The 12,591-nt window shown below is 38.9% G+C and overlaps 1 protein-coding gene across 14 annotated transcripts in view; it reads left to right on the top strand.

The window, feature by feature from the left end:
- The window catches only part of ptprt (protein tyrosine phosphatase receptor type T), a 287,950-nt gene extending 277,898 nt beyond the window's left edge, over nt 1–10,052 (top strand). For all 14 annotated transcript variants that reach the window (XM_034287365.1, XM_020055888.2, XM_034287364.1 and 11 more), the window contains 2 exons: nt 8,292–8,427; nt 8,991–10,052. In XM_034287365.1, the coding sequence (XP_034143256.1) occupies nt 8,292–8,427; nt 8,991–9,044 (190 nt within the window). In that variant the 3' untranslated portion in view covers nt 9,045–10,052. The remainder of the gene's footprint in view (nt 1–8,291; nt 8,428–8,990) is intronic.
- The last annotated feature ends 2,539 nt before the right edge of the window (nt 10,053–12,591 follow it).

The raw sequence follows: 12,591 nt of genomic DNA, 5'->3' as shown, positions 1-12,591 counted from the left end.
AAACTCCACTCGCCATGTTTGGAGGAAGAAGAAGGATGAGTACAACCCCAAGAACACCATCCTAACCGTGAAGCATGGAGGTGGAAACATCATTCTTTGGGGATGCTTTTCTGCAAAGGGGACAGGACTACTGCATCGTATTGAGGGGAGGATGGATGGGGCAATGTGTCGTGAGATCTTGGCCAACAATCTCCTTTTCTCAGTAAGAGCATTGAAGATGACCCGAAACACACAGCCAGGGAAACTAAGGAGTGGCTCCGTAAGAAGCATCTCAAGGTCCTGGAGTGGCCCAGCCAGTCTCCAGACCTGAACCCAATAGAAAATCTTTGGAGGGAGCTGAAAGTCCATATTGCCCAGCGACAGCACCGAAACCTGAAGGATCTGGAGAAGGTCTGTATGGAGTAGTGGGCAAAAATCCCTGCTGTAGTGTGCGCAAACCTGGTCAAGAACTACAGGAAACGTATGATGTCTGTAATTGCAAACAAAGGTTTCTGTACCAAATATTAAGTTCTGCTTTTCTGATGTATCAAATACTTATGTCATGCAATAAAATGCATATTAATTACTTAAAAATCATACAATGTGATTTTCAGGATTTTTGTTTTAGATTCCGTCACTCATAGTTGAAGAGTACCTATGATAAAAAATTACAGACTTCTACATGCTTTGTATTGTGGGAAAAGCTGCAAAATCAGCAGTATATCAAATACTTGTTCTCCCCACTCTATAGACAATACAATCAAATCTTATATAGTTGACTAAAGTTGACTAAAGAGGTGACTAAAGTTCTGGCATTGCTTGTATTATTGGTGATCATTTCTGCAAATCTGTCTACTTTCAATTGTAATCTCACTGTGATTTTCTCCATAATGAATACATTTTTCATCCTATCCCTCAATTGTGATATGCTGGGTGGTTGCAGTTTCAACCAGGATGTCATTATTGTTTTCTTAGCTATTAAAAGCAGATTTCTCAACAAAGATATCAAATCACTATCCATTGTATTTTCCGTGTTTATACCCAGTATGTAGAGTGCGTGTCAAAAGTGAAAGTGAAACCCAAAACGTGTTTGATCTATTTCTGAACATCCTACCACAAATCCTAGAGTTTGGGGCAATCCCAAAATATGTGTAAAGTCCCTCACCACCCCACAACCCCTCCAGCATAACTCAGATGTGCTGCTGTATTTTGAAGTGATAGATGGGGTGTTAAAGTACCTAATTTTCACCTTCTAGTCAAATTCCCTCCATGATGGACTGTTAGTTTATGTCCTGCTTTAAAAGTTTACTCCCATTCATCATCTGATATTATATTTGCTTCCTATTTCCATTTTCCTTTGACATCCATATTGTTAGCATTACATCCATGTTTTAGGGCTTTATACATTTGAGATAACCCTCCTCTGGATGGTGCTTTACAAATATGTTCCCATTCCTTGTGCTTCTGAAGGTAATGTCTTTGTAAGAATTTATAGAAGCCATGGGTTGGTAGATTCAATTCTCGCTTTAGTTGTTCAAATGACTTCATAGTTTGTCCATTGTACACTTGTGCAATATATATTAATCCTTGATGTGATCATCTGTTATGTCCTGTGTCCACAGTCGACGGTATAACATTTGGGTGTGTTGCTATTTTAGTGGCCCTACAAATGGAATTTGACAATTTTATTTCATACTTTTCACCATATTTTCATGTTTCCCATGATGTAGTCACTACCAATCCCAAGTTTCTTCTGTGCCACTTCAGTCAGGAGTATATTCTGACAAGAACCTTGCTCCATGCCCACCCGCACGTATCTGTCTCTTTAGTTATCCACATAATTATAGTTGTGCTGCCCAGTAATATTTTTTTTTAATTAGGCAAATTCAATCCATCTTTCGGGCAAAGAAGTGTCAGACTGATTCTAGACTTTTTATTTTGCCAAAGGAATTTTTATATGATTTTGTCCAACATTTGAAAGGTGGAACTAGAAATCACAATGTGCAATCACTGGAATAAAAACAACAATCTCGGTAATATATTAATTCTCACCATTTCTACTCTCCCCATCAAGTTCAGAGGCAAATCGTCCCATCTAGCCAAATCCTTTTTATCTCAGTTATCAATTTCCCATGGTTTGCTTCCAACAGCTGTGAAGCAACAGGAGTGATAATAATACCCAGATATCTAAACCCTTTATTAGTCCACATAAAATTTACTTTTTACTCCAGGTCTGCTGGACACTGGTTTGAGAGCATCATAGTTACAGGTTTCATTGGTCAAATACCCTGATAATTCACCATATTATTTCAGGTTCTTCAACAGGGCTGGTATAGATGATGGTTCACTAATTTATGATAATATATCATCCTCAAATTAAGATATTTTGTGTTCCAACTTCATCTCCTATTCCCTATGTTTTTATTTCATCTTATTGACTCCGCCAAGGGTTCAATACTTGTAGCAAATAGTAGCGGACTCAGAGAATCTCCTTGTCTGACTCCTCATTTGAGGGAGAAAAAATTTGAGCAACAACCATTAACTCTTATGTGATTTTGGGTTTTTATACACAACTTTCACCCAATCCATAAAAGTTGAGTGAAATCTAAAAACTGCCAATGTATGATATAAGAAACTCCATTGGACCCAGTCAAATGCCTTTTGTGCATCTAAACTAAGCAACATGGTTAGCCAGGAGCTGTTAGAACACAATATAAGATTTAATGTTCTCCCAAAATTGTTGGCGCCTTGTCTTCCAGGAATAAAACCTTTTTAATCCATTTTGATTAATTTGGTCATACACTTCTGCATACTCTGTGCCAATATGTTAGTTAATATTTTAAAATCATCGCAGAACAAGCTAACAGGTCTGTATCCTTCACATGAAGTTGGGTCTTTGCCCTCGTAATGTAAGACCAAGATGAAGGCTTCTGACCAGGTTTTCGGTGGAGTATAATTAAAGACTTGAACTAATACTGTAATACTGGGGCGATCTCTCCTGCAAATACTTTATTAAACTCTCCTGGAAACCCATCTGAACCAGGGGACTTTTTATGATATTCGATATTTCACATTATGAAATTGGTTGTATCGTTGCAGACACTTCTTCTGCTGATAGTGATGGAAAAAATGTATTAGTGGGGAATGCCTGGTTTTTAGTTCTTATTAAGTTAGACTCTGAATCATCTTACAGATTTTATAATATTCTGCAAAAGCTTCAGCTATCTCCGCTAGCTTCACTATACTCTGTTTGGAAGTAGGATGTTTTATTTTTTAGATTATCCTGTTTGTTTGGCCCTTTTTAGGCTGGATTGCTAATAATCAACACACTCTATTACCCATCTCATAGTATCTTTGGCTTGTAAAACGCAGAGCTCATTCTGTTTTGTATGTTAGAAGTTCATCTAATCTGTGCATAATTTTTTTCCGCTCCAGGAGTATAGATATGTCTAAAGTTCTTTTATATTCCAACTCCAGTTCTCGGATTCTACTTTCTAACACTTTTTGCTGTTCTAGACAAGCTTTTCTAAACCTGGAAGTTAATTCTATTGTTTTCCCTCTTATAACTGCTTCCCCCCCTCCTAAGTAGGGTGACCAGATTCAATAGTGTGAAATGCGGGACAGTCAAACCATTACACACACCGACCGACCGACCACCTACACAACAAAGTAGGGCCTACTATTTTACTATACATAAAATGTTATTATCAAATGCACAAATACAGTATCTTGTGTTTATGTACAGTCATTGTCTAGATACAGTAGCCTAACATTACCTTCATCGTTGTTACAGCGAGTAGGGACTTTGCATGTAAAGGGGCTTGAGCTTTGCGGCTTGTGAGATGCAAAATGTGATTGGGTCATGGTTAGGCTGTATAAAATAAAGAACTTTAAGACTGACAGGCGTTGAAAATCATGATAACCTGTCACATTCGAATGAACAGTAGGTCGGACCAATCAAAAAGCAGGACCAAGTGAAAATATGGGACAAAACATGATTTTCTTCTAAATAAGTTGGGACACCTGAAAACGGACTGAAATACGGGACTGTCCTGGGAAAAACCGGACGTCTAGTCACCCTACCCATAAGGTCAATGGTGATACCTCACCATTGTCGTTTAATTGAAAATATTCCCTTAAATTACGTTTGATTTCCTCTACCACCCTTTTGTCTGATAAGATTGACACATTAGGTCTCCAGTATTTAAAAAAATATTCTTTATCCATATCTACAGTTAATGTAATGGGGCGTGATCACATATAGTTATGGCCTCTATGCCTCCATTTATGACTTGTGTGTATAGTGGATATAAAGAGTCTATGCACCCCTATTAAAATGCCAGGTTGTTGTGATGTAAAAGAATGAGACAAAGATAAATCATGTCAGAACTTTTTCAACCTTTAATGTGACCTATAATGTGAACAATTCAATTGAAAAACCAATTGAAATCTTTTGTCCCACTCCTCATTGCAGATCATCTCCAAGACATTAAGGTTTTCGAGGCTGACGTTTGGCAGCTCAAACCTTCAGCTCCCTCAAAAGATTTTCTATGGGATTAAGGTCCGGAGACCGGCTAGGCCACTCCAGGACCTTAATGTGCTTCTTCTTCAGCCACTCCTTTGTTGCCTTGGCCGTGTGTTTTGGGTCAATGTCATGCTGGATTATCCATCCACGACCCATTTTCAATGCCCTGGCTGAGGGAAGGAGGTTCTCACCCAAGATTTGACGGTGCATGGCCCCGTCCATCATCCCTTTGATGTAGTGAAGTTGTCCTGTCCCCTTAGCAGAAAAAGTATTTCTCCTACTCCAAACACGGCGAGTTGAGTTGTTGCCAAAGAGCTCGATTTTGGTCTTATCTGACCAATATCACGATAGGCAGATATTCTGATTATCCCAACATGGTTCAGGGCCTGCACTTGTTCATATGGTTATATATTCACAGCCTTTCTTTGGTCCTTACCATACTGTTTATGTTGGTGAGTTCACTGGATCAAGGCTCATAAGTCCCTCTGTAATGCGTGGCTGCCTCTTCTCCCTCTGTCCCCTCGCTGTGGTCCATCCGCCTTGCGACATCACCCTCTGTAGCTGGTCAGTCTCCTCCTCCTCAGTGTATATGCCCTTGTCCTTTAGCATGGGCGCAGCCTCCATTAGTGTAGTGAACGTCCTGGTTCCAGAGTCCAGAAACACCTTTAGCTGTGCAGGATACGGGCACTGTGCCTTTTATGTTTTTCTCTAAGTGATCTTTTGTTTCCACGCTTGCTATATTACACGGTCTTTCACACGATAGTCTAGAAAGCGGACAATGATAGCTCACAGGGGGGCAGCACTCTCTTTTGGTTTGGTGATAACCGAGCAGTGGGCTCTTTCAATGCAGATGTCCACGTCTTCTGGAATTTGCAATGATGAATGAATAAAATCAGTCACAAATTCTACAGTGTCATTTTTCTCAGAGCACTCCGGGATACCTTATACCCGGATATTATCATGCCTTGACATTGATTCCATGTCTTCACACTTGGCTGATAAGTTTGCCTCTTGGTGTAACATACAAACTACCGCTCTTTCCAGCTGCGTTGTCATATCCTCCGTTACTTCCAACCTTTCTTCCATATTTACTGTTTGTTGCTCTAAAGAGGCTGTTCTATCCACAAGTTCCTTAATATTAGTCTCTAGTCTTGCTCGCGCCTTTTTGTTGTTATTAACCGCTAATGTGTGCTCATCTTAGCCTGCCAACTCCACCAGTATCACAAGTCCTGTTCCCCGCCGACAAGCCCCCTGCCCGACGTCGTTCCCATCGTTAGTACTTGCATTATCCCTCTTACTAGTCTTCACCCTCTTCTCCATCTCTCTTTAATATTTTTTTTTGTCACCTTTCAGAGAGTTTAACTTACTTTATGCCAGTAATGTTGTTCTAAAGAGCTAGTTTTAATTGGTTTGTGTAAGAGCAAATTTTCGGCCCTACCTCCTACCACATGGGGCCCCCGGAAGTTTCAAATAAGTTTTACAAGCAAAACTTTTAATGAATGGGCTAACAAATGAAAGGAATGTTAGCTTAGAGACAAAATAACACAACTCTCTAGATCCAAGGGCAAGTAGTCCTTTGGTTGGACAGGTATTACAAACAATACATCCACTGAGACCTGCTCGTTTGACTTCAGAATCCTAGTATGAGTGAAATGGTCAATGTTGCACTTGTTTTCACGGGCACACCTCAAATATTTTTACCCCTACCACATCACCACTGGCAAGCTGATATAAGACAGGGCTTCGCCAGAAATGAAATACAACATCTGCTGATGTCTATGGGCATACTTTAGGTACTCATAAAATGCAAAGGATTTGCCACGATTTACTAAGTGTGACAACTTTATTTAAGATTATTTTAATTTGTCCAATTACTTTTGAACCCCTGAAATGGGGGGACTATTCATAAAAGGGTCGCAATTTCAGTGTTGTTTGCAGTTCATGTCCTTGTCTCTGTACTAATGTACTGTAGTACTGTTACAAAAATGTTTTTGTAACAACTCAGTGATTAAAGTTTAATCAGGGGTCCATTGATTTCTTACACCTCTGAAATGTAGCACTACACACTAGCCTAGACTACTTGTAACTGTATGTGCTTTTATATATTTGGTTTTGGTTTTTGCACACAGTTAATTCACATTCACGCCAGAGGGAATGAAAAGTAAGACACAACGCTAGGCAAGTGTCATTAGTTTTATTCATGTTGCATGGGACTGAAAACAACTTTTAAAAGCAGGAATCTCAGTATTCTTCCAAATGATTCTATATTAAGGTATATAGAAACACTGCAGTGCCTTTAGTGACAGAACAGAGATAATCTCAGATGTCAGATATGACATGAAAGAAAAAAGATCTGGCTATGAATGAAATAAGTCTTGCTGGTTTTGATATTGAAATGGTAATTATGACTTGTTTCAGCCAGAGGCATTCGTGCGTTTTAAGTGCAGCTATTGATTGAGTGGATTAAAGCTATACTTTAAAGGGGAAATCAATAAGTGTTATAAAATATATAATATTTTTTCATCATAGTCTTAAAGAGAATTAAATACCCAGCATCCTGTACAATTTTAGATTGCCTTTCAGATCAGAATTACCTTAATTAACACATTTAATAAAAATTCCCAGAATATTATTTGGTGGAATTGGGCAACTACCAATGAACAGCATAGAATATTGACAGGGGAATTTCCAAATAATCTACATGCAATGCATGTCAGCAGTAAGAAACAATGTATTGTGGTTTATAAAATCCTATAAACTTACAACCAATAAACACAGAAAAAAACTGAGATGTCGACACTAGCCGGAAATGAGTGCAAAATGAGTGCACACTGTCATTCAATTGTATAGTATCAGCGTAATAGTATCAGGATAATATTATCAGGATACCTTCACTCATTTAGCAATGGTTTCACATATATTACCTTGAAAATAATGAATGCAACTCCAGAGAGCTGCTTATAAAAAATAAATGTCTTGATTGCAATGAGGTCTTTCCAGACTATTTGATACTACGTGTCAGAGATTGTGCTGAGTTCAGTTTTGGTTGAGCGGTCAACCCCACCTCCTCTTCTCCCAATGACCCACCCACCGCATCAGACAGGATATTCATCAGAAGGGTTCCATATGAAACCAAACGGTTCGAGAGAATATTTTCATTTCTAATGGCTGGACTTTTTGAATACAGTCGAGAGCACAGTGTCACGCGTGGGGTTGTGGTAGGACACAGGCGCAGAGTCGATGAAGTGGAAATAATCCATGTTTTAATTCAAAAAGAAGACAAGACAAAACAAAATAAAACAAAACAAAAGCAGCAACCAGTGATGTGGGCTATCCTATACAGGGACAACACCAAAATGAACCACACAGTTGTGGCTAAACAGGGAACATAAATAGGGTCCCCAATTGGGGAGACCAAAAGGATCGGAGGTGGCTAGAGGTGCCACCTCCTGTCCTGCCCTGTCCTGACTATGCCCCCAGCCCAGCGCAGATATGGCTAGGGCCATAGCCAGGACGTGACACACAGCAATTATTTCACCTTTTTGACTAGAGGATTCCAACCGCTGACACCAACATTCTAACTAACAGGTCACCGGCCGCCCCTCTCTCTTAGAATCCTGTGCTCAATCCTTTCTATCCACTTTCCCCTTGCTTTATACCTCTCTCTCTCTCTCTGAGCCTTTCTCATTTTACCATCTTTAACTTTAACTTCAAGTCTTTATCCCCATTCATCCCCTTTTCTAAATCATTACAGATTTTTTAACAGCTCTCTGCTTCTGTCAAACAGGACGGGTGGCGGACGAAGCGGTACCTTCTGTGCCATCTGCAGTATTAGCGAGATGATCCAGCAGCAGAACATCGTGGATGTTTTCCACACCGTCAAGACGCTGAGGAACAACAAATCCAACATGGTGGAGACTATGGTAAGTTTTGGTGACCACAACATCAATATGATACTCTAGGGTAGGTATGAGGCTGTTTTTGTGTAATACACAGATACACAGTTGACTGTATTGGGTTTCAGGCCACACAGTTTGACAAACACACACCCACAGTAGTGACTGGATTGGAGAATTTTCAGACCACACTCAAGTACACACACACATCCTCAGGCGGATGACTTGCTATGCAGGTGTTGATTAGCAGATGTCTCAACACACATTTCTTGCATACTGATAATTTCAGAAAGGATATGCTCAGTTTCACAGAAACATCTCCGGATGGGTTTAGCTGTTAAGTAAAGCAGAGATTGGGGCAAGTGGCAATTTAGTTAGTGCCACTGTGGAATTTTTATGAAATTTCGATAAGTTTTGATTTTCTTACTGTTCATACACTGTTATATTGTTAACATGTCTCAGAGTGCTGTTGTCAAAGTGGATTTTTGAAGTGATTTTCATGATAGAGAAGGCTGAGAATGTTTTTGGATGCATCAAGATATACACTCTGTATTAGCTTAACAATGATGCCAATGACTCCTCTTTTCCAGGAACAGTATAAGTTCTGCTATGAGGTTGCCCTGGAAGCCCTCAGCGTATTCTGAAACAATGATGCTGCCTGTCGCGTCAGCAGGACACAGCGCTGACACTGCAGAGACACCGACCCTTACGAGGCAGAGGAAGTGTGTGTGTTAAGCACACAAACACATGAAACTCTGTACAGAACAAAAAAATGCCCTCCACAATGGGTTATGTGTGCGCTTCTGCAAGACTGGGACCCCTTTTGCTTGTATAAAGAAAAAAATGAAATGAAAACTTAAAAAAAACACTTTCCTTTTTCAATGTCCATCTTGGACTGTGATGTGATCTTGAACAGTCATTTCCTTTTTAGATATAAGCCTTGAATGTTATTCCCTCAATGTAAAAATACAACCAGGAAGATAAGCTGACGTCATGTCTTCAGCTAATGGGGATCCCAAAAAAATATTCTAATAAAAGAAAAATAATCAGACCAAACAGCAGAACTGAAACCAACGTACAGATAAAAGCAAGTTGGGAAGATTGAAACTCTCTGGCTTTGCACCTCTTTTTAATGAACATTAATAACAACTGTATTATATACATATTTACCCTCTGTTTTATCAAACACAAAATGGCAGATATTTTTTTCTAATTCTTTTGATTTTGTGGTTCCTGCAGCTTTACATCCATGTGCACACACTAGTTTTCTCACATTCGCAATGTGATGTTGCTTTTCTTATTTTTTCAATGTCGGCTTCTTTTGGTATCGTGGCATGCTCTCATTATTCTGTTGTCCTATGGCTCTTGTAGACAATCATGCATTCCAAGACCCATTCTGGTTTACATTTGAAATAAGAGAAGAGCTATTCAACGCTATGCTGTCATAGTTATGCCTCAACAGTATTCATCAAATGTCTTTGACATTCATGTGTTTTGTCATTTGGCACCGTATTTTGCACTGCTTTACATCAACCACATTTTTTATTCCTGCTGTGTAATTTTTGCGATTGTGCCATATTCACTTCTTTAAAAACCCAAAAGATTCTAAACCAATTGGGGACCAAGGTGTGGGCCAAAGTATATAGCAGGAAAACGTTCTAGTAATGGACACCTTAAAGCTTCAAACACTGCAGCAGGCCCTGCCCTACAGTTTCCCAATTTGAGGATTTGGTAAGAAGAACATTTTTTTTCAATTTTATCCTTTTCTCTTCTGTGACTTTCATTACACCTCATATGTATACCGTTTGGAGAACGTCAGATCATCTTCGTTCTTACTTCAGACAGATACAGAATCCATCTGAGATTGCAAACTGAACTCTTAACCAAGGCCGGTATTCCAACTGATTCCTCTAGTCTACAAAGCTGTTTTTAAAAGCAATGCTACCCAATTTGCAGGAATTGAATTTGTTTGGAAATTAACTGTAAATTTCAAGCGCTCCACAGAGAGGTTTTTGATTGAATCACGGCCTGAATGTTGCACGTTAGCAGTGTTTTCGACTGTGTTTTCTGTATGTTAAACAGTTTTGGATACATCACTGTACAGGGCTTTGTCAGTAGAATGTTTTGCTCAACATGGAAACTGACTTGCAGTAAGAGGTATTGAAGAAGTCTTGTGTCAATGCACTGCATGTTTGTAGAATTAACATGCAGCCCTTTGTTGACTGGAAACACATAGACAAATAGTTTTGGATTTTGAGTGGAAGAGAGGACGATGTGAATGCCAGTTGTTTTCCATTTATTCGACAGGCTTTATTCTCATACCTGCTGTCTGTATTATATTTTGTTTCTTTCATTTTATTTCAGTTTTTATTGAATTTGTATACATTTTTTTTATTTGTCTAGCAAAGTAATATTTAGATCTGGTGAAGACATTGCCATGGTTGTTTTAGTTGTTTGAAAATGTGGTTACTTAAAATAAAGGGACCAAAATGTTGCACAACAGATTTTAATATTCTTTTTTTTCAACATATTTCAATTATCAATCTGCAATCATTGATATTACCTACAGTAATTGCCATTCCTATGCTTACCTTTGGATTGTGAAGGTGAAACATCAATCTGGGTACTTCTGCACTTACACCATGGATGGAGATACACCTTCTCATTAACCTAATCAATCTGGGCCGAGTCATATGGCGCTTCTCTGATTATCATGTTAGCTTTCCAACACATGTGTGTGGACAGATCATGCACGTTAAGGTACACACAGACACATGCACATGGGTTAATGCATTCTAGTTCAATCTTTTGAATCCTTGACTCCTTTGAATCTTTTTAAGGACCTGATACACTTGACAATCTGTCATTGGGATGCATGGGCTGCTGTTGTGTTTTTATATACAACTTTGCCACAGGGTAATTTTTTCAAATAATACCAAATCTCATGAATTTCATTTCACATATATTGTTATCTTTGGAAATTACTTTGTAATGAGTTTGAAAATTGGCCCATTTAATTTGCTACCACTGAAATGTCATTATTTAGGGTGAATCTAATATATTGTTCGCTTTAACGCATAAAATGTATTAGCAGAATGGGAGTGAGCATCTTAATCGCAAGGGTGAATGCTGATAACTTATGCATGGTCATAACAGAGTCACATTCAGCCGTCTCTACAAGTAATGAGGGCAGATCTAAAGAAATAACATGTACACTGCATATTACAAACATATGTTTCATTGACCATGTTGTAGGTGACATGCATACACAACAGCATCCAATCCTAGCAAAATTACTCTATAGACCACGATTCAATTAGCTCAACATTTGGACTCCCACATAGTTGGTATTTTGGCGGTGTTGGAAGTGTAACTACTGTAAAATGGTGCTGTGTAGATCATGATCATTGACATCAAGCCACATCCATCCCACTCATGTTCATTTTTTCCAAGCAATAATAGAACAGTAGCGATGAAGTGGAAGTCCAACCCAGTTGACTGGCTTATTTTCTGAATATGATCTAGATGAAAAGGTTTCTGGATAGGATTTCTGGGACAGTTGGTCCGCGTGGTGCAGTGCACCTTCTCTGCCACTCCACCTCCACAGGGTATTAATTGCCAGTCGGAGATGATGACAGCAGCGCACCCCAATTGACACACCTGCACCTCACCTGTTATTATGTGGCTATTTAAGTTCCCTGTTTACCACACCTCACGGGTTATTGTTCCTGTCAGTGTTTGTTTGCATTTTTTAGATAAAGTATAGTAACATCCTTCTTATGTTGTTGTCATTTTCTTATTTTCCTTTTTGCCTCTCCTTTTACGCACATGCTACACTCTCATCTCACAACTTCACTCTCTATGGGTCTCAGTAACACCTTATAATAAAATAACATTTGTAAAGGATTATTAGTGGTGTTATAATGACTTTGTTAAGGGTTATCTTAACAATGGATCCATTATCATCCATTAATCTGCAGTAAAATTTCAATTACAAAAATAGCAATAACATTTCAGTGCGTGCCAAATAGTTAGGCAGAACTTTCCACCAGTATTAACTGTTTACAAATGCACGTGAGATGCATCTTGCTAAATGGCTCCACATATTTAAAATTAGTAATTTCCTTATGATTGTCATGGATTGCTGCTTCCAGAAATTTCCAGAAACTCTGACGTCTTGCGCAATGGTAC

This window comes from Esox lucius, chromosome 17 (genome assembly GCF_011004845.1).
Source record: "Esox lucius isolate fEsoLuc1 chromosome 17, fEsoLuc1.pri, whole genome shotgun sequence".
In the NCBI taxonomy this organism is placed as follows: domain Eukaryota; kingdom Metazoa; phylum Chordata; class Actinopteri; order Esociformes; family Esocidae; genus Esox; species Esox lucius.
The sequence above is the reverse complement of the archived record's forward strand: the minus strand, read 5'-3'. Positions and strand labels throughout refer to the sequence as shown.